General features: G+C 49.0%; 8 protein-coding genes across 8 annotated transcripts; 6 read left to right on the plus strand and 2 right to left on the minus strand.

Moving 5' to 3' along the window:
* Window positions 1-261: 261 nt before the first annotated feature.
* N7447_001753 (uncharacterized protein) lies at window positions 262-2,213 on the plus strand (the record flags this gene model as incomplete). Its single annotated transcript, XM_057226029.1, has 5 exons — window positions 262-370; window positions 459-627; window positions 680-724; window positions 782-884; window positions 936-2,213. The coding sequence occupies 5 exons, from the start codon at window positions 262-264 to the stop codon at window positions 2,211-2,213; spliced, it is 1,704 nt and encodes a 567-aa protein (XP_057090045.1).
* A 935-nt stretch (window positions 2,214-3,148) lies between these two features.
* Window positions 3,149-7,928, plus strand: N7447_001754 (uncharacterized protein; the record flags this gene model as incomplete). Its single annotated transcript, XM_057226030.1, has 8 exons — window positions 3,149-3,343; window positions 3,399-4,186; window positions 4,238-5,949; window positions 6,023-6,333; window positions 6,397-6,560; window positions 6,620-6,669; window positions 6,733-7,129; window positions 7,178-7,928. The coding sequence occupies 8 exons, from the start codon at window positions 3,149-3,151 to the stop codon at window positions 7,926-7,928; spliced, it is 4,368 nt and encodes a 1,455-aa protein (XP_057090046.1).
* Window positions 7,929-8,419: 491 nt separating this feature from the next.
* On the minus strand, window positions 8,420-9,736 carry N7447_001755 (putative integral membrane protein; the record flags this gene model as incomplete). Its single annotated transcript, XM_057226031.1, has 4 exons — window positions 8,420-8,853; window positions 8,913-8,980; window positions 9,035-9,408; window positions 9,476-9,736. 4 exons carry the CDS (start codon window positions 9,734-9,736, stop codon window positions 8,420-8,422), a joined length of 1,137 nt encoding a protein of 378 aa, XP_057090047.1.
* Window positions 9,737-11,875: 2,139 nt separating this feature from the next.
* On the plus strand, window positions 11,876-14,198 carry N7447_001756 (putative C6 transcription factor; the record flags this gene model as incomplete). Its single annotated transcript, XM_057226032.1, has 3 exons — window positions 11,876-12,358; window positions 12,416-12,904; window positions 12,981-14,198. 3 exons carry the CDS (start codon window positions 11,876-11,878, stop codon window positions 14,196-14,198), a joined length of 2,190 nt encoding a protein of 729 aa, XP_057090048.1.
* Window positions 14,199-15,833: 1,635 nt separating this feature from the next.
* N7447_001757 (carotenoid oxygenase family protein) lies at window positions 15,834-17,589 on the plus strand (the record flags this gene model as incomplete). Its single annotated transcript, XM_057226033.1, has 2 exons — window positions 15,834-15,938; window positions 15,991-17,589. Coding segments are annotated over 2 exons (1,704 nt in total), but the record flags the coding sequence as incomplete, so codon positions are not given.
* A 913-nt stretch (window positions 17,590-18,502) lies between these two features.
* N7447_001758 (uncharacterized protein) lies at window positions 18,503-19,022 on the plus strand (the record flags this gene model as incomplete). The annotated part of the gene is made up of 3 exons (XM_057226034.1): window positions 18,503-18,642; window positions 18,715-18,850; window positions 18,915-19,022. The coding sequence occupies 3 exons, from the start codon at window positions 18,503-18,505 to the stop codon at window positions 19,020-19,022; spliced, it is 384 nt and encodes a 127-aa protein (XP_057090050.1).
* A 1,020-nt stretch (window positions 19,023-20,042) lies between these two features.
* Window positions 20,043-22,387, minus strand: N7447_001759 (putative chromatin remodeling complex subunit (Rsc9); the record flags this gene model as incomplete). Its single annotated transcript, XM_057226035.1, has 3 exons — window positions 20,043-21,898; window positions 21,958-22,296; window positions 22,354-22,387. 3 exons carry the CDS (start codon window positions 22,385-22,387, stop codon window positions 20,043-20,045), a joined length of 2,229 nt encoding a protein of 742 aa, XP_057090051.1.
* A 1,084-nt stretch (window positions 22,388-23,471) lies between these two features.
* On the plus strand, window positions 23,472-25,091 carry N7447_001760 (uncharacterized protein; the record flags this gene model as incomplete). The annotated part of the gene is made up of 4 exons (XM_057226036.1): window positions 23,472-23,687; window positions 23,753-23,887; window positions 23,958-24,213; window positions 24,274-25,091. 4 exons carry the CDS (start codon window positions 23,472-23,474, stop codon window positions 25,089-25,091), a joined length of 1,425 nt encoding a protein of 474 aa, XP_057090052.1.
* Window positions 25,092-25,343: the final 252 nt, after the last annotated feature.

The following is a 25,343-nucleotide window of genomic DNA, read 5'->3' on the forward strand; positions in this document are numbered from 1 at the left end:
TATAGCTATTAACTTTAAAGAAATTCTTCAAACGCAAAGCAAATACAAAATGTTTGTAGTTAATATTCTTAAAAGATTTACTGCTATTGGCCAGCAACCCCATGTTACTTTCATCAAACTGCGTGACTGGCATTTTCCCCCATCCGTATATACAACCGCAGCCTTAGGCCGCAACCGTGCCGACCGCCACCTAAGAATAATTGGGTTGATCTCATTGTTTCCCTATCCCTTTCACCCATCAATTGTTGAGGTGTTGCTATTATGTCTCGACGTCCTACTCCAGGCCAAGCGGCCCAAAACTCGCAAACTATCAAGTCTCTGCTGAAACTCGAGCACAACAAGATATGTGCCGACTGTAAACGGAACAAGCGTGAGTCCCCTCCTCGAGTTGCGCCCACGCTGGCTTCATCTCCGAGGATATTTCTTGGCGCTCATATACTAAATTGTTTTCTGAATAGATCCGCGATGGGCTTCCTGGAACCTGGGTGTCTTTGTTTGCATTCGGTGCTCGGGCATTCACAGGGGTATGGGCACGCATATCAGCCGAGTCAAGTCTGTGGATCTTGATGCGTGGACCGATGAACAACTTCAGAGTGTTGTGAGATGGGGCAATGGAAGAGCCAACAAGTTCGTCGCAACTAATTGACCGACTACGTGGACATGGGCTAATACAATGCAGATACTGGGAAGCGAAACTGGCACCCGGCCATGTTCCCTCCGATGCGTAAGTGCATTCAGATAATCCTCGTTCAGCAACCATAGGTTCTGACAGCGTGAACAGAAAGATCGAGAACTTCATCCGGACGAAGTACGAGAGCAAGCGATGGGTAATGGACGGTGAGATGCCGGACCCTTCGACCCTCGATGACGGCGATGACGATGTGGTGAGTGATCGCAATAGACCAGCCAGTTAGCAGCCATCACTGACCGATTAGCCTCTTGCGGTCGTACAGGAGAAAGCAAAGATTGAACGTTCTGCTTCGCAACGAGTCCCCGCTCCCAGCCAACCTCCGGCACACCGGCAACAAGCCTCGATCGATTTGTTCGGCGACGATATCTCCCCTCCTCCTCGCCCTAATACAACCGGACCTACTCCGCGTGCGCCACCTAGACAAGCACAGCCTGCACCAGTCAAGACTCACAAGCCCAATGATTCATTGTTGGGTCTCGACTTCTTTGGTAGCACCCAGCCTTCTACTGGTAGTCGCCCGTCTAGCACAGCATCTTCACCCGCACCACCAGTCGGAATGTCTCGGCCGGACCTCAAACAGTCAATCTTGTCATTGTACTCGAAGCCGCAGCCGACACAACCCGTGCAGCACGAGCGGGGCAACTCCTTCGGCGCCATGGCCTCGCCTCCTGCCCCCTCCCCTTCGTCTCACATGGGCGGTCTGACGGACGCCTTCAGTGGACTGAGCTTCCCTACTACTACTTCTCCCCCACCCGCTAAACAGGCTGAGAAGCCATCGGCATTCTCTAATCTTTCATCTTTCGGCGGTGCCAAGTCTACCCCTGCTGCCCCGAAGGTCACATCGCCCTCGGGATCTGCGGGCGGCGACTTCTTTGATAGCTTCACTTCCCCGGCCATATCAGCCCCGAAGTCCCAGTCGCGAACAACTTCCGTCTCTTCTCATGGGCAAGATTTCGGATTCGGCGGATTTACCTCCCCGACTGCTAAGCCTAACCCTCCATCGTCGTCCCTGTCAAATGACCTGTTCGGGTTTTCTTCGCCTCCTCCTGCATCTGCCTCCACGGTTTCCCCCCCAAAGTCGACTGCAACCTCTCCTCAGCAGGAAATGAAATCTGCGTTTAATATTTCTGCTCCCTCGATGCAGCCTCCTGCCCCTCCTAGAGCGCCATCAGCGAGCGCTGCGAGCACAGCAGCAGCCAACATGATGTCTGGAAGCCTTGATCCATGGGGCGGGAACGCATGGAGCACACCTGATCCTGCCCCACCGTCTGGCCCTTCAGTACGATCGCCTGCATCCATGATGAAGGTACCTGACACCTTGACCCCGAACGACGTCGGCAACGGCTGGGGCGCGCCAAGTGCTGCTTCTAAGCCCGCACCCACGGTGGCAGCGGACGAGGACTTCGGCGGCTGGGCCAGCGCTGCCCCAGTCTCCAACCCTACCTCCACAACCACGAATAACAACAAGTCGTCTGGCGGATTTGGCGGATCTGACGATCTCTTCTCCAACGTTTGGGAGTAGAGTGTATCTTGGCAAAAGATCCACAATTCACGATTATCTTGAATTTCTAGGATCTGCATGATGATACCTGCGTATTTGCAAGCATAATTTCGCATTGCACATTGCACATACCGGTGTCCATCGTTTTTGAGATCCTTGCCTAGAATTGTTTTCTATGTCCTTTTTGCATCTTCCTCGTCATGGGCCCTTAGTCTCTGAAATGTGGGCGGCTTCTGAATGTACAATGGGCGGGTCTCATGCATACTGAATGATCAGCTCGTTTTGTTCGCTTCGACATATGTACACTTGTCTTTACAATGCATTCGTAATACCCTAGAGCTCGTGTTTAAAGAATTTGTAGCACTGAATGATCCTTTCTTTTACTTTTGATTTATCGGCCTAATACGCCGCTCACGTAACCTCCAATGCGATATTTCTGTCCACCCTTAACCTCGACATTCCTAGAACTGGGAATTCCACGGAGAACAAGAAGCTACTGCATGCGTGTCCGACGCAGGGCTCCTATCTCGACCAGCGACGTAGGACTGTGCAAGTAGTGGGAATATTTTGCTGGCGATGAAGCAATACTTTACGAAACCGCTCAAGGTTAAGATGCAAGACCCCAAAGGCACAATCAAGGGTACTGTACGAAACATAATAATGGGCCCATGTGCGTGACTTTAGAACTCGGAACTCCGTATCTGATGCCGAGAGACCCCTGCCTCTTAGCGCCATTCGTTTAACTTATCAAGCCTCCTTAGTAACGCCTCTCACGTCTTGGTCTCTTGATTTCTCAGCAACGCTTTGCGCTGCCGGCGCCCGCGTCTTACTTCCTCCCCTTCTCCAACGTGCTCCCCGAGTGCATTGCCCACGTCTTGTCTTGCTCCTGTCCTTTACCAAAAAGTCCAACAGTCCAGCTCATCTCAGCTTCCTAACAGCTTGTTGTATACTCCTGGATGCCCTTCTATTCCCAAAATGCCTCGCTGTTCGAGCAAAACAGCGAGCAGTTTGACTTCAACGTGGACTTTGAGCAGGTGTTTTTCTCCATCATCCCCTCTGCTTTCTTCATAGTACTCGCAGCATGGAGAATCGTCTCGCTTGCTCGGAGGCCCATCATCGTCAATGCTTCCGTCTTTCGACTTGTGAAAGTGGTATGCATCTTTACAGCCTCATTTCCCCCACAGCACCTTGCTGATGTTGTTGCAGGGTGCCATAACAGCGTATGCCGTGCTGCAAATTGCGCTCGTCATCCTAGCCGCTGCAGGTCACTTTCAGGCCACAGTCATGTTCATAGCGACCTCGGTCCTTAAGCTGCTGGCGGCTTTTGTCATGTTACCTCTAAGTGCTTTTGAGCACACTCGAGCCCCACGGCCGTCTATGCTGCTGATGGGCTATTTGCTCCTGACACTTCTTCTCGACGCAGCCCAGTCGAGGACGCTCTACCTCTCATCCACTGTGTCTATGGAGCGCGCCTATAGCAACCTCTTTACTGCTGCTGTGGCTGTCAAAGTTGTCATGCTGCTGCTAGAATCCCAGCAAAAGTCCAGATGGATTCACGCTCAATGGGACAAAAAGGAACATAGCCCAGAGGAAACAAGTGGGATCCTGTCCCTTGGTGTCTTCTTCTGGCTCAACCGCTTATTCCTGTCTGGATACAGCAAAATTTTGTCCGTCAATGATCTGTATCCCCTGGACGGCGCCATGGACCCGACGAGACTCCACGAGAAATTCTCTCGACATCTAGACATGGCCAAGATCAAGGGCGACAAGTTTGGTCTTACTAAGGTTCTCATGCGTACGCTTATAGGACCACTTCTCCTCCCTGTTATCCCCCGTTTGGCTCTCTTCGGCTTTTCGTTTGCCCAGCCACTTTTTATCGAGGGGCTCCTCGACTATCTCTCGCAGGATAAGCTTAACCCTAACGTTGGCTACGGTTTTATTGGCGCCAGCTTTTTCATCTACTCTGGAATTACCATTAGCTGGGCCTTCTACCGGTATGTCTTCAGCGAGTAGATTGTTTTAGGGGCCACTAACATATATACTAGGTACTATCATCATCGTACGCGCACTATGCTAAGATCTATCCTTGTCACTGAGACCTTTATCACGGCTACAAAAGCTAGCATCGGAGCCGACGATAGCGCTGCGCTGACCCTAATGAGCACCGATATCGAGCGAATCCAAATAGGCTTCCGACAACTACATGATATCTGGGCAAGTTTGATCCAGGTAGCGCTATGTGCTTGGATGTTAAATAGCAGACTCGGCGTTGTATTTGTCGTTCCTATTATCGTCGTGGTCCTCTGCTTCCTTGGGCTTGTTATTCTTATGAATTTCATCGGAACGGCGCAGAGGAGATGGATGTCCTTAGTACAGAAACGTGTTGGTCTAACGGCTACTGTCATTGCTAGCATGAAGAACCTGAAGATATCCGGTCTTTCTTCGTCTATGAGCACATTTGTGCATAACCTCCGCGTCGAGGAGCTTACGGCGGGAGTTCGATACCGCCAAATCTACATCGGGGCCGCGCTACTTGGCTTCATTCCGCTTCTCATCAGCCCGGCCCTAACGTTTGCATTTACACAGAATGGACATCAGCTAGACTCGTCGAAGGTATTCACAAGTCTCTCTTTCCTCGCCCTTATGACACAGCCTCTATCGCAGATTTTCCAGGCAATTCCGGAAGTCATCTCCGGTCTAGCCTGCATTGGCCGAATCCAGGCTTTTCTAGAGTGCGAGACTCGGGAAGACTTCCGCAAAGTTGTGGCCTCCTTCGAGAAAAGCTCCGAAAAGGAGTCGATAAACCGCCAGCCATCATCCGAGTTCGAAGTGATCATCGAGAATGGAAACTTCGGCTGGGAACAAAACAAATTCGTTTTGGAAGACATCAATGCTAAGATACCAAAGTCTTCGCTTACCCTTGTTGTCGGACCCATTGGCTCGGGCAAGTCTACGCTTTGCAAGGCCTTACTTGGAGAGATTCCTTTTCATCAAGGCAGAGTCACGCTACAGGCAAGGGATTCGGTCGGGTTCTGCGACCAGATTGCGTTTATGTTAAATGGAACCATTAAGGAAAACATTATCGGCTTCTCTCCGGTGAACGAGGGTAGATATGCTCAGGTCGTCGAGGCAACAGCTCTCGCCTTTGACTTTAACACCCTACCACAAGGCGATGAGACAAACGTGGGTTCCGACGGCATCTCCCTATCTGGAGGTCAGAAGAAGCGCATTTCCCTAGCACGCGCCCTATACCTACAGACTAACTTCCTTATACTCGATGACGTCTTTAGCGGCTTGGATGCGGAAACCGAGGAGCAAGTCTTCCGTAAAGTCTTTGGACCAGAAGGACTGTTGAAACGCCGCCAAACCACCGTATTACTCTGCACGCACAGCGTTCGACATCTACAGGCAGCAGACTACGTTATCGCCCTTAAGGGCGGTAACATTAGCGAGCAGGGCACATTTAACGCACTGATGGCTGGTGATGGCTACGTCAGCCGTCTGGGTTTGAAGATCCTAGAAAGCCAGGCGACCTCGGAGGAAGTGAGCGTCGAAGATAGCGCACAGGAATCTTCGTCGCCAGTGGATGACATAAAAGCGGCCAAGCTTACCGTTGCCCCTAATATGGACGCGTCACGGCAAGTCGGAGATGGCACCGTCTATAAGCAGTATATGAAAAGCATGGGATGGCTGCTCGCAGGGTCTGCAGTCTTTTTTGCTGTGCTCTGGGGCTTTTTCTTGAACTTTTCCACCATCTGTAAGCGCTACACATATCTGAATACGAGATTCATTCCGAAGGAGAGCCTTTGGAAGCTAAGGACATACCGCAGGGCTCACGTACTGGGTTAACGACGTAAAATCACAACACCCAGCGCACTTATTCGCTTACTGGGCCGGAATCTACGCGCTTTTCCAGGTCGGTGCATTGATCTCGCTATTCCTCCTTGGCACCTCCATTTGGATCGTCTCCATCAAACGCGCAGGCGCAAACCTACATGAGGACATTTTGAACACGCTATTCCGAGCACCACTCCGCTTCTTCACTGAAACCGACATCGGCATCACAACAAACTTGTTTTCACAAGATTTGAATCTCATTGACACGGAGCTGCCAGATGCCACCGTGAGCACACTGTTCTCGGTAAGCTAACCTATGATAAGCCATTCAGGGGACCTGAGTCTAGCAGCTAACACGCATGGATAGATCACACAAGTCGTTGGGCAAATGGCTGTTATGCTCACGTCGTCTCCCTACCTGGCTGTCGCCTTCCCGTTCCTAGCCGCCCTGCTGTACGTGCTGCAAAAGTTTTACCTGCGCACCTCGAGGCAACTTCGACTGCTTGACCTAGAAGCCAAGAGCCCGCTATAGTAAGTGAATGGGAGCATATTGGAGCATATATTCACTGCAGTTGCTGACACACGTTTAGCACGCACTTTCTTGACATTGTTAAAGGCATCACAACGTTGCGGGCATTCGGTCAGTACTAATACCACACCTCCTGCACATTCATTTGATATGTTGCTAACTCAATGCACATAGGCTTTATCCACAAAGATGTCCAGAAGAATGCCCGCCTTCTCACCTCGAGCCAGCGACCTTCGTATCTTCTTCTCATGATCCAGGAATGGCTGAATGTCGTTCTCGACGTGGTGGTCATGTTGTTGGCAGTAGGGTTAACAACATTTGCCGTGCGCTTCCATTCTAACTCTGCTTTCGCCGGTGCCGCTCTCTACAGTCTTTTGAGTTTTGGCGAGAACCTGACCGGTATTGTTCTATTTTGGACTAAACTTGAAACCTCGCTTGGTGCAATTGCTAGACTGAAGACATTTAACGAGACCGTTAAGCCCGAAGACAGAGATGAAGAGGATACCAAGGCACCCGAACAGTGGCCCCAGCGTGGCGTGGTGGAATTAAAAGGCGTTTCGGCAAAATATAAGTAAGGATTGTAAACCACCTGCTAAAATAGTGCTAACTATATTATTAGCGCTGAAGATCAGGACGACGCGGCCACAAGCCTCGCTCTCCGCGATATCCACCTTAGTATTAACCCCGGAGAAAAGGTTGCTATTTGTGGTCGTACCGGTAGCGGCAAATCCAGCCTGGTCGCTCTACTTCTAAAGCTCCTCGATCCAATATCCACCACGGCGGAAAATATCATGATTGACGACCTACCGCTCCATCGGCTAGACCGATCCGTTTTACGCCAGCGCATCATCGCAGTGCCACAAGAGGCGGTATTCTTACCGGACGGATCTACGGTTCAAAACAACCTTGATGTTGCCGAGGAAGCCACCTCCGAGGAGTGTAAGGCCGTGCTTAAATCCGTCGGCTTATGGGACTTTGTCGAGGGACGTGGCGGTTTAGTCGTAGGAATGAATGCCTCAAGCTTTAGCGCTGGACAGCGGCAGCTACTCTCATTTGGTCGAGCCCTTCTTAAACGCTCGGTTCGAGAGCGCAAGTTTGGGGCCGCCAGTCAGCTCGGCGGCATCCTACTTCTGGACGAAGTGAGCTCAAGCGTGGATCAAGAGACGGAACGCATCATGCAGGAGACTATTAGGACCGAGTTCAGGAATTACACAGTGATTGCGGTGAGTCATCGATTGGATATGATTATGGACTTTGATAGGGTGGTGGTTATGGATACTGGCGAGATTGTGGAAGTGGGCAGGCCAGTCGTATTGGCGCAAGAGGCTGGAACCAGGTTTGGGGATCTGGTAAGAGCAGGAAACAAGTAGATCTGATGGCGTCGATGCAAAGTTATCGTTGAAGTAAGGGGATAGCAACACGTTTGGAATTTAAATTTGTCTGGTGCAATGTGTATTTCTTGCTTCTTCGGTTCTGTTTTTGCTAGGACCACAACTGCATAGTCTTTGCTGAGGGGTGGTGGGATACTACAAGAATGTGGCCGTGTTGAGCGCAGCTTTAGTGAAGTTGCAGGACGAGTTAAGAATCTCCAGGTCGTAGCAGTCCATATGCGGAAGGGTCTGGGGGTGCCAGTAGCTGCAACACGGACATTAGGCAAGAGCCCAAGGATCTTCTCAACCCTAACAATTGCGCCCTCGGCAATCTCTGTTGTCTGTAGTCCTCAACGAAGCCGGCAAAGTCGGTCTCCACATCAAAGTTATAGGTATGGTAGATAAGTGAAAGGGAAGACCAGATAAAAAAAATGTAAAAAATAAATATGTAAAAAGAATGAACTCGTTAAACCAACCCAAATCATTACAGGTCAAAAGCTATGCTTTTTCACCAATCCCTTCGTACTACCCATATCATCATTAACAGCAGTATTCGAATGCGAGGTCGTCTCCTGCGTAACATTGGTCGTGACTGTGATGCCCGCAAAGACCTCCTTCGCAGGCTCCTTAGTGTAGCTATTGAAGGAGCCAGATGGCGAAATATCTTCCAGATCGTGGTCGTATTCTGAGCCATGATCACGCCCGCCAACGACGGAGGCTAGGACTTGTGTGTTGCCGTCGCCTGTGAGGGCGCTGCGGCCGATTCGCGAAGGTCGCGTGGCCTTGCTGCGGTAGCCGTCGCTTCGGGTGGAGAAAATGTGCGGCAGGAACTTGGAGAGGAAGGCGCGTGTGCCCGGGAGACAGGCGCAGATAATAGCTACGTTGCACTCGACGGCAGACCAGGTTGCTGCGCCAACGTTGTCGTCTGGGGGTTGTTTGTTAGATTTAGCTCGTGGGTAAGGGGTATGTGTGGTTAGTCCTTACAGGTTGGGTCGTTTGAGTCGGAGATAATGAGGAGAGATTTGAGGCGGAGGATACTTGTGATCAGGACGCTGGGAGCATGACTGTTAGCATCATACATGATTGTCAGATGGAGCTGGACCTACAATCCACCTAACGCGAAAACAGCCATGAGAGCAAACTTTTGCCTCGAGGGCAGTTGAAGCGATTTCAGGACTGGCATTGGGTATACGAGAATGACAATGTCGGTAATAATGTGGATAGCCGAGTTGGAAAACCACAAGGCTTTCTTATCGAAACAGAATCCTGGAACAGTCGGATCCCAAAACTTGGCGAGAGGAACACAGTTGGCCCAGGCGCTAATGATGGTCCAGGTTCCGTAGACGCCTAGAACAACGATCATGAGCCAGCATGCTAGGCGCATGCGTGGTGTGGAGAAGACGCGTTTGTATTGGAGAAGGATTGACATCTTTGTGCTGATGAGGCTTGTTTGATATATGGGAACTGAAGCCCAAAAGTACTGTAAGAGAATCATGTTAATAGAACTGCACTGTATTGGAGACATGTTCTGCTGAGATGGAGCGTACGATCATCTGAGCTTTGTAGATTGAGGCGGGGATATCGTTATAGTGTTCGCCCATGCCGTGGTAGACTTCGCCTACCATCAGGCCGAAGAAAATCCATGAGAAGGTCAGAGAGACTAGGATGACATAGTCGTCCGCTCCCATCTGCTTCACGAGAAATGCTCGCGTAAATATACGGACGGCAGTAATGAATGTCGCTACAGTCGTAAACACAGTGCTGACGGCGAGGGCCTGGTGACCGCGGGAGGTTGATAGTGTTGTCATCGTGTCATAGAGGCGTATATAAATGAGTGAAGGCCGAATTTCGTGCACAAATTATGACTCTGAATAGGAGGGTATTCAATGCGCTGAAAGAGAGATCGCAAAGTTCCTCTATTGACTTATAGTAGATATGAACGCCACTTTGTCAATGCTCGAGACGAAGTCTCCCGGGATCACGGTGTGGGGGGAATGGCCCGCTTCTTAATACATATGTACGAAAGAGGGATCAAAGACTTAGGGCTTTTAGGCAAAAAAAAAAAAATTCAAGAGAAAGCCAAGAGAAACACGAGATCCTCTCCACCCGGTTTTAACGATCACCATTCAGCCACCGAGCTAGAGCAATAGACTATTTAATTTTTGAAGAGAGATTGACATTTGTCCCGTTAACCTGATCATCAAACTCACGAAGCGTTAGTCCGAGACTCTGGTGATTAGTAGAAACCCGAAACTTTGTGATGATCAGACTTGCATATCTTTCTTATACGAGGTCGCTAGGATTTGGGAACAAAAATATATATTTATATATCCAAATTCGGCATAGTCTCCACATATGAACTCTGTTATCAAACATACAGCCCCTGATTTGTTGGTGCCAAATTTGATCCATGGTAGTCGGACTAAAAACCCACGGCGTATCCATAATAGGAATCTGCCCTAAAGTTTACAATGGCACTAGATGCGTGTCCCCCAAAACGTGGGAATAATTGCTTTTTTTTTTTTCTGGGAATTGCCTCACGCACAAGCCAACCCGAGATCATGACCCTGAAACTGGACTATATCGTAGAGTGGTAAGCCAAGCACACTAGTTTAAAATCCACTTTGGATATTTTACCCAGAACGTGGGTTAGCCTCGTGCTTTTGCTTTACTGGAGGATATTTCACAATCTATCCACATTTCCCTCGGCGGTTCATGATGTACGGTTAAATACCATTATCGGTGTCCGTGAAATCAATAGTGTCAAATAACCCCGTAAAAGTCCAACGAAACATTGGGCAATAGTCCGAGTGGGGGCAACTGTATTGTTCCTGCGATCTGCAAACGCCTCTGCAGCCCATTTTTGTACCTGCGCAATCCTACACCCCGAGCTCCATCTCGGGGAGTTCGGGGATATCTCATTGAATATTTGAATATTCACTGCCTTCAACACTGATTAATTCCTATGGCGTTATCTGGTGAAATCGAAAATTCAGGGGATTCAACGCTGATCTAAATCATGCTGATCTAAATGTACGCCCCTTGCCCCTCTTCTCCGAAAAAATGCCGTGTGCACGGTGTCGGAGAATTTGAATCGACGACACAGAGCATTGATAGATGATGCTAGCCCCCGATCATCTACATTGTGATCCACTCATGCAAATTTATCCCCTGAAAAGTCGTCTGTAGAGTGATAAGCGCCGCATCTCTACTCCCCGTGTACTTCGTACTATTATTCTCATTCCGGCCCTTTTATAGCTGACTATTATCCTTCCGGCCTTTCTACACATCAACCAGAAATCTTTCTACAGGGTAACTGAAACATTAAGAATGGGGGGACAGATCTGAAAAAAAGCACCCGAAGAAGGCATCGGGATGTTAAAGTGTCCTTAATGCCATTGATGTTTCTCTTGGGAGCATCCGATGTACCACCTGCGGTATTGTCTCGACTCGGCCTTGGGCCGCAACACACACATCCCCTGATGCGCTCACTGAGTCCCTTATGTCCACAATCTTCCGGGTATGGATGAGTGGTAGAAGGGTGGAAAATTGTATGGAAAGTGAAGAAAAGTTGTGAACGGGGGGATATATAAAACTGTAGGACAGGCCCCGGGGAGGCTCTTTCCTTGGGTGATATCTAGAAAGGCAAAGTATGACTTCATTGGCAACTCTTATTATATAAGATTACTGTGCCTAGGTCTTAGCTTTAGCATCCATTCTTTTGATATGAATTTGACGAAGATATCAGAGAATGTAATAATTCGACCTTTGATTGGCCAGGAACATTTAATGTGGATCGATAGCTTTCGCGGGGGGCAAAGCAGGAGTCAAGGCAGAACCTCCTATGCAAAGGCCTTGGATCGTCGACACGGATAGATGTACATTGAATTATCCAATTCACCTCAAGTCCATTTGCCCATCCAGATCAATTGGGTCTGCGCAAAATAATGGCCGATCCCGTGGGCCAAGCCGGGACAATCCACTCACGGTCTTCCGCACCACGGGTCCGCCTCACCTGCGAAGCATGTCGTCAGCGCAAAGTGAAATGCGACAAGTCAAGTCCTTGCACAAGCTGTCAGCGACTTGGCCTCGTGTGTGTTCCTGTGGAACGTGCGCGTCTGCCGCGCGGTCGCACGCGAAAATCCGAGCGGATCGTAGGCTCGGATAAAGAACTATCTGAGCGGGTAGCGAGACTCGAAAAACTGCTGAAAACAGTCGCCAGTGAGCGAGAAAATGAATTACAGCTTTCTTCGACTGTCCCCGCGCCTGCGTATCCATCCAAGCAGGAGTCGGCGACAGAGGCTAGCAGCGCGGGTCCTGATATCCGGCAAGATCACAATGACTATTTGCCCGGTGCAGGTCAGCCACATCTTCCTCGCCCTGCAACTGCGTATGTGGGGGGTTCCTTTTGGGAGGATATTATGCAGCAGGTGAGCTTGGTAAAGCCATGATCTGCGAATGTTTTTAACTAATATCCTAATCACTAGACCCAAGAATTGCGCAGTGTCCTGGAAGGTCGTCTAGAAAATGAAGATCACAATGTTAAAGATTCGGCATCTGGTTTTGGCACATCGCTTGTGAGCTCAGAAAGCCCCGAAAGCTCGACGAGCTCACCTCAAGCCAACAAACCATTAAATCTTCAACCCCAAATCCGACACAGGTTATGTGACATTTTCTTCCACAATGTCGATCCGCTGTTCAAAATTTTACACCGACCGTCGCTACAAGCATTTCTTAAAGAAGGCAAACCTTATCTTGACTATGAGCAGGATCACCAGGCGCCAGCCACCCTTGCTTTGGCTATGTATCTCTGTGCTGTATGCACACTGGACGAAGTGGAATGCCAATCAATGTTCAACACGAGCAAAAAGATAATAGTCGCAGAATTTCAGAAAGAAACTGAGCTCGCGCTTGCAAGGGTAGACTTTGTCACGACAAACGATCTCACTGTCCTGCAAGCTTATATTATCTCTCTGGTGAGTACGACTACATGTTTTCTCGTCTTTCTTGCCCCTTTATCTTAATACCAGAACCTAACCTGAACGCTTCTAGCTCGCCGCGAGATGTCAAGACCAAAGCCGAAGGGTTTGGACCATGTTGAGCATGGCACTCCGAGTCGGCCAGGCATTATCTCTCCACGTGCGCCAGCCCCCATTCACAGTACGCCCTTTTGAGTACGAGATGCGCAAACGAGCATGGCTAGGGATTGGCCTTCTCGATGTGGCAGCCTCTTTAGACAGGGCATCCGAGCCGATGATGCAATCCGCATGGCTCGATTACAACCTACCGTCGAATATCAACGACGAGGACCTATGGTTCGACATGCCAGGGCCAATTCCTGAACACACGGAAGGAAAATTTACCGACATGACGCACACCTTGGTTATCGCAGCGTCAGCGTCCGTGACCCGAACCCTTGCCTTTTCGGACCTCAGCGAGCCAGCCGTGACCATCATGAGCTTGCGGCAGCAAGTCGTCCACGATTTCCAACAAAAGGCATCAGACCTTCTCAGCGGCTGCAGGCCTGATCTATCGGACTTCCAGTGGTACGCGCAAAAGACAGCGGGGGTTATGGGTAGCTGGCTGCAACTGGCGTGTCTCCGGCCGCTCAAGCGAAGCCGGGACTTCATACCCCCGAAGATCCAAGAGAACGTCCTCCTCAAAATCGCAGCCGATAACCTGCATTGGTCGCAGGAGGCATACGACTACCCAGGCGCCGCATCTTGGCGATGGTACGGCTCTATGTGGGTTCCATGGCATGCATTGGCTGTGGCCCTTGCCGAACTCTGCGTCTGCAAAAGTCCCGCGGTGATGTCAAAATACTGGACCGTTGTTGATGAAGTTTACCAGCGCTCGCGGTTCATAATCGCCGATTCTCAGCACGGGATGCTCTGGAGGCCTTTGGAGAGGCTCATGTCACAGGCTAAAACGCGGAGAATCGAGCTTCTCGGCATTGATACTTCTCGTCAACCAGTGTCTCAATACCATTTCGATGGTATGTCTTCCGAGTTATTAAAACAACCTGAACTTCAACAGGGTCTCACGGACTTTTCGCTTGGGTTGGGAGAGGCCATCAATGAACCGCAAGAGTCGCAAATCGCAGAGGTGCCGACTTCCTTTGCGCCGGTGCCCTGGCCCAATGTGTGGGATGCGATGGATCTTAGTAACCCGGCCTTGCAAAGTAACTCTGATGACACGGCTTGGCTAAGTTATGAGAACTTTATTGAGAATGTTTACGATAGCGTTGATTCCATTTTCTTGCCGCGGTGAACAACACGTTTGGGGAGCTAGTGAAGGGGGGGCCTGGATGGCACAGAGATACCCAAGGAACCATGTCCAGCAGTCATGTACATAAAAAAAAAAATCTCCACTCGTGTCATACCAAATAGACGCTTTGTATGAGTTTAATAGAATAAAATAAACATCTCCACCGCGGGCGATCCTGCAACTCAGATGGCTCTAGCCCGCACCTTTCAATTATAATACAAACTCGGCTCGTATCCTTCTATGGAACATCTGGCTCCTATCTTTTCACCTCGGATAGCCGACGGAAGACGAGAGAGCATGGAGTCATTCAATCCTCCAAATTCCAACAGTACAGTTCTCTGAGCATGAAGCACGCCGGCATCGTTTCGGAATCTGAGCCGACTTATTCACCAAGGACATTTTGAGTATTGCATTCAGAGTGTGTCATACCGTAAAGAAGATATGTATACCATTTGGCTCACAATCAAGGAGTGATTGTATGCATGATCCCGCATGGCACTAGACTTGGTTGATTGTTGGCATTTCTAATCAACCTAAACCAAGTCTACCGTGTCGAGCAACAAATTCCCTATTGAAAGGATAAAGGGTTGCAGGGCCAAGGTCCCAACTCGACTCGTCAACTATCGGGGCATCATTTGTACCCGAACTTTCGGCGGGGGTCTCTAGTAAAGCCTGCGACGTGGATGGCAAGGGAAGTTCGTCGGATATGGATGGCAAGGGTGCTTCGTCGCCGAGAAGACGTTCATATGTGCACTGTCTTTCTCTTTGGGTGCATTCAGCACACGGCATTTTCCCACTACAGGCTTTCCTGAGGCTTGCACAACTATCACAGGCACGTTTGTGTTTCCCACCGCGCTCCGGCTTGGGGATTGTATGGCCACCGTCTATACGGGCCTTGCACGATTTCCAATGTCTCCGTAGTACATCTCTGGGTGGATTTTGTCAGCACACATGACGGGGTGACATATCTTTGTTCGGGAGTGATGGAAGGTGACATACCCTCGGCTGAATGCAGAGCTGCAAAATAAACAGGGGTGGCTTTTCACCGTGTGGTCTGTAGGAAGTCATTTACTGTATCGATTCCGACTATCGTTGGAGACATACGACACAGGGCATGGCGTTTCATGTGATCTAATCGCTGGAAATTGGAGGGACATTCTTCACATTTCCACATCTTTAGACCGGTTCCGGTCTCGGGTTTGCGTACTTGCTTCATGGTTGGCGTCGGTTTAATAAAAGGCCCCGAAAAGCAACCGAGGCTGTGGATCTCTCGTGGATGATTTGTCGGGCTTTAAAGGTTCAAGTGGGTGTATCCCGCCAAGATACCCCGGATAAGACTAAAATTGAATGTGCAATCCGGGATTCACAGTCAGTTGCGGACTTGGCGCGGCTCGAAGTGACGATGATGAGCGAGACTCGGTAATTCGACGTTGGCGATTGGCGAGGGAAAGGGAGAAGTCGGTTGTGTAATTCAGCCCGTCGCGATTCCCCCGCTAAAAATGACGAACCCGAAACCTGATAGATACAAGTCTGTTTTTTAATGAAGTGGAAAATATATAAAGGGTGAATTGTCAGAGGCAAAAAAAAAAGTCATATTAGCCTGAAACATTAGCCAACAATTTCAACCTGCCAAAACAGACCCCAACACAGATCTATCACCTTGAAAAGAAAATGCCTTCCGCAACAGTCATGGAGATTGATACAAATGAAGATCATTACAATAACTGGCCTAATGACAAAGGTGTAAGTGGAATTGCGGACATCTTGAACTATACAACTTGCTAATCCCTGTTAGTTCGATCCTGAATACGAACAGCGCGAGCCGGTTGAACTATCTGTGGCAGGACAAATTCCTACATATGCCGCTGGAACTCTATACCGTACAGGGCCAGGGAAAAGCCAACTGAAAACTGAGAATGGAGAAACACTACGGCTCTCCCACTGGTTCGATGGATTCGGTCAAACCCATCGTTTCCAGATCTTTGCTCCAGAGGGCTCTCATACTTCGCCTCGGGTTTTCTACAACTCTCGCTTCTCAACTGATGATCTGATCGAAAACGCAAGAAAGACGGGGTCTCTAGATACGTTCAGTTTCGGACAGAAACGTGATCCTTGCAAGAGTGTCTTGGGCAAAGTCCAGAGTGAATTTGTCCCACAACCCACTCCGTCGAGTAGGAACATATCTGTCACCCTTTCAATCAACGTCCCCGGCCTCGACTCTAAGACCGATGAATCGACTTCTCGCTGGGGCGATTCTCAAGGAATTAGAACTCTCTATGCAAAGACCGACTACAATGCCTTCAAGAAGCTCGATCCAGAAACCCTGGAGCCCATCGGCCTGGCCTCGCAGGCTACCCTGCACCCTGAACTGTCGGGACAACTCTCTGCATCTCATGCACGATCGGACCCTATCACGGGAGATATGTTCAATTACAATCTCACGCTAGGACCAACCTGTACATACCGTGTCTTCAAGGTCTCGGCTTCAACGGGGGAAACCACAATCCTTGCAACTTTCCCCACGACACCAGCTTATCTTCACTCCCTTCTCATCACGGAGGACCATGTTGTGCTATGTGTGTGGAACGCGCACATAAATCCACAACGGTTGGACTCCTCGTTCATGGAGTCAATCTTGCCAACAGACCCAAGTCAGCCAGCAGTGTGGTATGTCATTGACCGTAAGCACGGCAAGGGGTTGATCGCAACATACGAAAGCCCTGCATTCTTTTCCTTCCACACGGTCAACGCATGGCTCGAACCCTCAAAGGCGAATCCTACGGAGATGGATATCATCGCAGACGTTGTGAGAACCGACAGCTCTGAATTTGTGCAGTCTGTCTATTATGAGAACTTGATCTCTTCATTGGATACGGCCAAGACCTTCCAGAAGAAGAGAGACGATTCTTTCCGTACATCTTTCACCCGGTTCCGCCTTCCTGCCGTGCCTTCCACTCCATGCACCGATCCCAAGAAAGCAACAGTCGAGTGGTCCGTTTGCAAATCGATGTCGCCTGAGCTGCCAACTATGAATCCGAAAATAGTCACTCAGAAACACCGATATGTCTACGCTGTGACCTTCCGTGGAGAGTCAACTCTGACAGATGGTATCATGAAGCTCGATTGTGATACCCAGCAAGTTCAGCTCTGGGCATGCCACGGACAATCGCCCGGTGAGCCCATTTTCGTCGCTAATCCCGAGGGGACCAGTGAGGATGATGGTGTACTACTCAGCGTGGTTCTCGACGGAATGCATGGCAAGAGTTATTTGCTCTGCCTTGATGCACGTAGCTTGGTGGAAATTGGCCGAGCAAATGTTGATGGGGCTGTTGGGTTTGGATTCCATGGACAGCATGTCCCGGCTGTGGGTGGGATGCCTACGGGTGACTACTGAGTGTGAACGCCTTTTTATCAAATTCGATAGTCTAGTCTTGGCTTCTTGGCTTTCTCAACTCTTACATCAATTTACATTCCACCATGTACTTCGATGTCTCGTTTTAGTAGACTTCTCCTAAAATCATATATTTTCATTTATTTCAGAATGAATAAAATGCACACTATATTAAAGATTGCGAGGCCGGGTTTCCAACTGGGGTCTATTCTCACGAATAGATACTTGCATATTTGAGTTTCATTATTTGCCTATCTACTAGGTTGATTATATATTTACGTCTTGCAGAACGCGAAGTCCTTTTCACCGAACAACCTCCAGAGCTTCTTGTATCCATGCAATCCCTCGACCATGACCAAGCCGATTCCGTAAACTATCAACCACAATCCCAAGCGCAGGGCTGACTGATAACGGCCGTGCTAGCAGCGTATCATCCATCAAAAAGTATTCCACAGATTGACAGACCCGACGTGCTGGTACATATTGGAAAGACCCGACCAAAGCATCGTCCGCGTTGCCCACAGGAGCATCAGTGTAGCAGCAACCTGGGCGTTTCGGAAACAGAAAACGAGTTGCTACTCCAACCATCTCATAAGCTGAGCCTTATATGTTGCGTTACAACACTGGGTATTTATTCAATCAAAGCTAACGAGGACCATAACTTGGCAAGTAATGCTGACTTAGTCAGATTAAGTTTGGGGGCTCTAGGTGGAGGCAGTGGAGCCACCTCGAGCCAATAAGATATCCAAACCTTGATAGCTCCCGACGCTAAACCAAAAAAGGTGCTGATCTTGCGAGAGCATCTATACAGAGGATTTCAGCACAGCCGGGTTATTTTTAAGGAAAATCGAGGAAAGACTGCTCATAGGAACGAATCCTGATATCCCGCAACTTTGAGGTCAACATTGAAATCAACATGTTGGGCAGTCACTCAGAATTAAGTATCGCACAGATCGTGTTCTATATACCGGTAACGGTCATTGCACTTTATCTCGCATGTTATCGGCACAAGCGACCTCGCATGGCATGGATTATCCCTGACTTTCTTTTCCCTCGGTAAGTATCTTCCTACAAAACTCTCAACTTGAAGGTTCTATATCTGGCATCTCTAACATAATTTGATGTCAGTTCGTATCACTGCGGGTATCTTGGTGATCATCGCACAGAAGTCTTCCAGTACTGGCGTGATGGCTGCTTCAGTCATATTGCTCAATGCTGGCGTGTTCCCCTTGATCACAGCAACTTTAGGCTTTATTCGAATCATGTAAGTTGGCGCCGTGAATTCCATGCCAATATCCGTCATGAATCGCCAATCTAATACACTACAGAGTGGCTCTCGAAAGAGAGATGAGCCGCCAAATTCGGCTATGTTTAGTCGTATCCCGAGTCCTTTTTTATCGTCCGGATCGGACTTACCGTTGCAGGTGGAGCTCTAGAAGGGAGCGACACTAACAGCGATGTACTTATTGGCATTAAACTTGTTAAATCCGGATACATCATCGTGGTGGTCTTTGTCGGGTGTTTACTTGTCATGTAAGTATATTTCTGGACACAACGCTCGAGTCTCTCGATTACAAGCAGAACGGTTCGCAGACCCCATACGTCTACTTTTTCAAGGCTAATATATTCTAAGATTCTCAACGCTACGGCTCTGGCTACACCATTCATAGCTGTTCGGATCGTATACCTCTTTTGTCTGTATTCCAGCCATCCGATTTTAGGTGGAATGATTTGAGTGGCCTAGTTGCCCCATTCTTGGCCATGGGGCTGGCTGTTGATGGAATATTCTGTTGTTTCGATCTACCTTGTCACGGGTTTCATGATTCTTAGTTGGAGGAATATCCAAAAGCCAGATATCCTCTTGAGTGAAGCAACAAGATGACGCAGCTGTTGGGCTATAAGGACTCGAGGATAGGGCTTGTGTCATCGGCTTCTGCTTCATTGGAAGCGATCCAGGCATACTGTTTCCCATTTTTAAATGAAAACATAGAGTTCTATATGAATTACCATGTTAATCGTTATAATTTCTTTCGGGCTTGGTTCAACACATTTAAGCACGTAAAAGTAAAACGAAAGAAAGGGTGAATTAAATGAGCCTCGGTATACTAACTAATGAATCTCGAATTTCTATCCTAAGAAACGCCGGGAAAGTCAAACATCAGCCATCCCATACCTATACCTAGGTAGTAATGCAACTCCACTCTTCGGGGGCCTTTTTGCGTGCGAACTTAGGTTTAGATCAAAGCGACAAGCCATTAAAAACAAAGCAGAAACAAGAAAACACCGCGGATATGGCCCTGGCTCTTAGATATTGTACACTTAGACAAGATGGAGGACCTGGAGACCAGAAAGACGGTGAGAACATGAATAATCAGGGTATTAATCGTACAGAGATATTGATTCATGAGAAAAGAAAAAGAGGTAGTTGCGACATCAGAAAACATGTAATAGGAACTTTAATAGTCTACCTCTTTCTCAATCACCATAATCAACTCGGTAAGCTCCTTGCGCAGCGCACGGTTTCGGTCCCAGACTTCGACGATCTTGGGGCGCTGGCTGGTGAAGCAGGCCTTCTTCCAGGGAAGACCACCGTATTTCGATGTGGTCCGATTCGGCAGGCCCCGGGCGATGTTGCGCAACACCAATGCAGCTTTGTAGGCCACGCCGAATGGCTCGCCCTTTTCATTGATCGGAGTATCCATATAGTACCATTTACGGACGATTCGCTCTTGGAGAACCACGCGCTTGGCGGTTGTGGGCTGTGCGTCCGCGGGGCGATCTTCAGGCAAATGCGACGAAACGTGGCCGGCGACCATGGATGTGTTGGCGCTGGGCCCAGATGCTCGGAATCGCGAGCAGTGGTCCCATTGGCAGGTGTGGATGGGAGTGTCTGCGGGATCAAGCTTATACTGGCCGGGAGTGTCTGTGGGTTCCAGGTTCATATGGTCACCGAAAACATGATTCCGGAGATCTGTCGGAGATGTGAATGCACGCTGACACATCTTAGAAGGCTTTGAGTTGTCTGCCCATCTGCAGTAGGAATAAGGGAAGCCCTCAAATGTGTGAGCGGTTTCTAAAGGTCGGATGCCCTTGATAATGAATTTGGTGGCGGTGCCAGGGCCGTTGATGACCTGTGCTTGAGCGTTTGTGAATGTGTTGCTGACATTCTTGATGAACTCTGCAGCGGGAAGAACACCCCCTCCAGTGACACGAGGGTCTGCGAATCGGCTTTGGTAGGCTTGCCATAAAGCGATCTGTGTGATCTCACATTCTGAATCCTCGATGAAGCAGCAACGCAGCCATTGGGAGCTTCGTTCCGGCTCGGATAGCTCCATCAGCTTTTCCAAGAGCTCGGGGGATACACGAGGAATATCAGTGGGCGGAGGTGCGACTTTTTCTTCCTGAAGAACAGTTTCCTTTTTGGTAGGCCGTGCTTCATAAGTTAAAAGTGCGACCATGCGAGGAACAAAGACGATTGGGAAATTGACCACATCCATCAATGTCTCGATATTGTCATGACTGAGCGTGTATTGATACCAAAAGTCCAGTGCACCACTCAGAATATCCTTGTCGAGGTCAAGAAGAGTGTGATAGTACATCTGCTGGAGAGTTGGTTTGGTCAGGGTTTCCATGGCCCGGTTCGCATCCGCATCGTCCAGCTCAGTGCCGAAGTGTGTCAAGGCCCAGAGGGCCCGCACGACGTGGGCGCGGTCTGGGGAATCAAGACAATTCACCAAAGAAATCCACAGCGGATCTTCAGGATCAGTCCGCAAGAACTTGGTGACCTCCTCGGCGATATCTAGCGCATCGTTTTTGATTTCATTGAGTCGAGGTTGATTGGGGGCATTGATCAAGATAACCAAAAAGTCACGCAATAGACCATTTGCATACCGTGACACATAAAATGCGTTCTCCTTCAGAAGCACCATGTTTCTCAACACTAACGTGGCCTCTTTGATGTTTCTCAGTCGATGATTGAATTCGTATGTCTCAAGGCTGTCGTCTGGGAGGTTGACTGGGATTTTGCTAATTTTGTCCAGAATATCCCGGGTTCCATGTAGCGAATTGAGCACGTTGACACGGTCGATGGGCTTCCGAGGATCATACTGGAATTCCCACTTCACCCCCGTGCAAAGTTGTGTGATGTCAAGTGCTTTCTGCATCAAAGTTTCCGCAAGCAAGGGAAACCCTTCAAATTTGAATTTATCCCATCGTTGATTTGAAATTTGGACGAGGTGGTACAGCGCAAAGTCGACTTCGTCTGGAATACCTGACTGCAGACCGTAATGGGCGCGTTTGTAGATGTGATCCGCTAAAGAACACAAGACCGTCAGTATTTCTAGTCAATTCATGGGATGCAGGAATATTTACTCCTTGGAACCTCGAGATATCTCAGTGGGAAATAAGGGTCATAATAATCCAATTGCCGTGGCATTTTCGAAGGGTCACGCAGATGGGCAAAGATGACCGGTCGGTTCCCTGGGGTCGGCACTTCCCTCGTCGACATGGGAACCTGTCGGCTGTCTTTTCCTTCCCAGCTATCGACCGCGAACTGCGTGCTCTGGGGATTGGCGGCGGGATTGACATTCACATGATGAGGGCTGGTTGATGGCTGTGGTGATGTGAGCCCATGATGGATGTGTGATCGACGGGCAGGGGTTGTATCGGGGATGAAGGGTTGGTTGATTTTTGGAGCATGGCGTAAGCCCTCTGTGGGTGGTGTTAGTACAGATACCACACCTGTCGGCTGAGAGATGGTAGTCTTACGTCGCAGCGAGGTGCGAGGGGTAGAGGCAGACATTGTACTGTTGAATGCGCGACAGCTTTGCGCCGTTCACGTTTTCAAATGCACGGGGTGGTTCGGTCCTTGCAGCGGATAAGACCGACAGCCTGACCTCGAGGAGTGGAGGGTAAATCAGGGATATGGCCTTCTAATCTCAAGATCGAAAACTTTGAAGGTGCGACTCGGGAGATGTTGCCCTTGATACGTCTTTGTTTCCAAACTAATCGAGCAGGAGAAATTGCAGGGGCGTCAATCTGGCGACTTCGTTCGGATTCTGAAAGGTCGAAGTAGAAAGTCAATACAACTTTGATTCTGGCCGCAAGAGGTGATAGCGACGGCCAGTGGCTGTGACTCGGGCTGAGTTGCAGTGTTCGCGCGTTTGAATGTCGGAGCACTGGATGCGACGATGAAGAAAGCAAAGTGCTCAGCAGCAACAGCAGTTGTAAGGCAGTAGTAAATTTGCGCGGAGGCGATCAAAATCAACGATAGGTTTCAAAAGTAAAATAATTGTCAATGCCTTGCGGCCCTGGAGGGCTAGAGCTGGGCTTGCGATCAACGGCACTGATCAGCCAAAAGTCCGCGCTTCTCCAGGGCGCGTTGTCGGATTATTGATTGTTCCGATTGATGATTAAGGCATGCCACTGTGTTTGATTTTGATGCCTCAGGCAACCGAATTTCTGAATAGCGCCAACAGCAGCAATAAAGACAGACTGATTGTCTCATTTTCCAATTTGAAAGGATTCAACTAACCAAAATCACGGTTTTGATTGATTGTCTGATCAGCCAGAGTATTCCTAAGGGAACCCAGTCGTATCCTTTTTGAGCCTCAACATGACTTCTAAGAGTTTAATATTTTGAAATGATACTAGGTACCTTAAACTTATTATATTCATATTGATTTGATTTATCACGCCCTGGTTAAAGATGCGAGTGAGGTGGGCAGGCCGAATTAGCAATGGGAGCATTTTATCCAGCCCTGGAGCGTTCTTTCAGGCTTGCCCTCCCCTCGAACATCATTCCACTACCACGATCATTCATCTATGTTATATCTATGGAAGTCTTCTGAGCTTGTACTATTTATGAATTGCTCTCGTTCCATAAGATGCAGCATCTTCAACCACCCATCCCTCCCCAATTCCTTCGTCTAGCCATCGCCAAGTTCTCCCATACAACCACTACCATCGATCATGCCGGTCCACTGACCTGGAATCATATCCCTGGAAATGGAGATCTGGCTTGCATATTTGAGAAGTTCCTCGGCTCCGGCCTTGTGCCATCAAAGATGATTCAGAAAGTGGTTCGAGGTGATGGAATCCTGGTACACTCTCATTCACGCATAAAGCTTGACAGCCAGCAGCTGAACATCTTGATCATCCTATTTAGGAGCAGCTTGATCTCGTATTCTTCACTCGCATGGCAGCAATGCAAGCCCAGCTGATTCCACCTCCAAGGTCACATTTTGCTGTCGTTGTGAAGTCGCCCTGTCTTGCAGTCAAGTATCCTTATGGTGGAACACAGGTGTGTATATTCTGTACGAGATAGGACTTTGGGTAGTGAGTCCTAACAGTACCGTCTTCTGATCCCCCAGATTCGTCGATTTCAGATCAAGTTCACCACAGAGCGTGACTACTTCACGGCCTTGGCTCTTCTAGGTGAAATCAACTGTCCATTAACAGAAGGCAAGATACCAGTTCCAGCAATGCAACGATTTCCTTCGGTGTCGTCATGGACATCAGGACATCTTTCTTCCATTGTCCCCAGGACCACAAACACAGCGGCGACTTCAACTGGCAGCAATGGAGTTCACTTTTACCCCACAGGGGCGTTAGGATCTGGAGGGACAAGTATGTGACGATTCCCATGAACACCGCACGAGCAGCTATCTTACATTCTCGCTTTGATAGCACCCATTCGAGCATCATCTCCCGCGAGCACCATTTCACACCCTGTCTCCAGGTTGGGCCCTGTACGAACTCTCAACCCCCCATCCCGAAGCATGGAACAGCTAGATTTCTTCCAGCTGCAGCATACCTCTGCTCCCGCACACGCCTCAAACAAAGAACCCGATCTACCAAGCTCCCAGCTTTCCACCATATCTGCAATTCATGACATCGACCAGTTAAACCAGATGCTCCCTCCCAAGAGGGACCTGCCCTTCTCAAAGCCAACTTCAAAGCAACCGCGCGCTGCAAGCTTGACTCGAACAACACAGAAGGGTTCCCAGTCAGCTCCGTCGCCAAGTTCTCAACCCACAGAGCCAACGAAGGATTCAGAACCTCGTCCATATCTTCCCGTAGTCGAGTCTAATACTCATTCGGGTGTTCCCGACTCCGATCCCCAAATCTTTTCCCAAACAAATCCTTGTCCCGAGCCCAGCCAGCCAATATTGTTCAATGAAGAACCCCCGGTTTCGCAAAACACAGCTTTGATCTGCGAATCTGCCGAACAGCTATCTCAAGTACCCAGCCCCCATAACGCATCGCACACACAGAATAACCCAACAACCTCGAACTGTAACCATAACCCGGTCAGCAAACCAAACGAGAAAGATCCAGCCGTGACGGAAGACCATCTTGCACGGTATCTGTCTTCACCAACAACTGAGAGAATTGTCTTTCTCGAGAACTGGATGTGCGAGTTGATTGACGATGACAGTTTCATGGCTCTGTGCGAGGACGTGGATGGGACATGGAGGCGGTTTGCATTCGGAAAGAAGCAGTGAGGGATGCAGGATTTCTATTCGCTTGTTCTCTCATATCTTATTTTACTATGTTATATCATATGGTCTTATATCATATCATATCATATCATGCCATACGGAGGAATGTGACTCGGGATAGATGGGAGATGGGGATACTGATGATATGTCATATATGGATCATACATGTATTCCATTCAATAAACTCTTCCTAGCCGAGACACGACTACAGCATAAGATACAAGAGACAAATTTCCAAGGTTGAGCAATCGAGAA

Source organism: Penicillium robsamsonii (assembly GCF_028829455.1).
Source record: "Penicillium robsamsonii strain IBT 29466 chromosome Unknown utg000001l_segment0_segment0, whole genome shotgun sequence".
NCBI classification, from domain to species: domain Eukaryota; kingdom Fungi; phylum Ascomycota; class Eurotiomycetes; order Eurotiales; family Aspergillaceae; genus Penicillium; species Penicillium robsamsonii.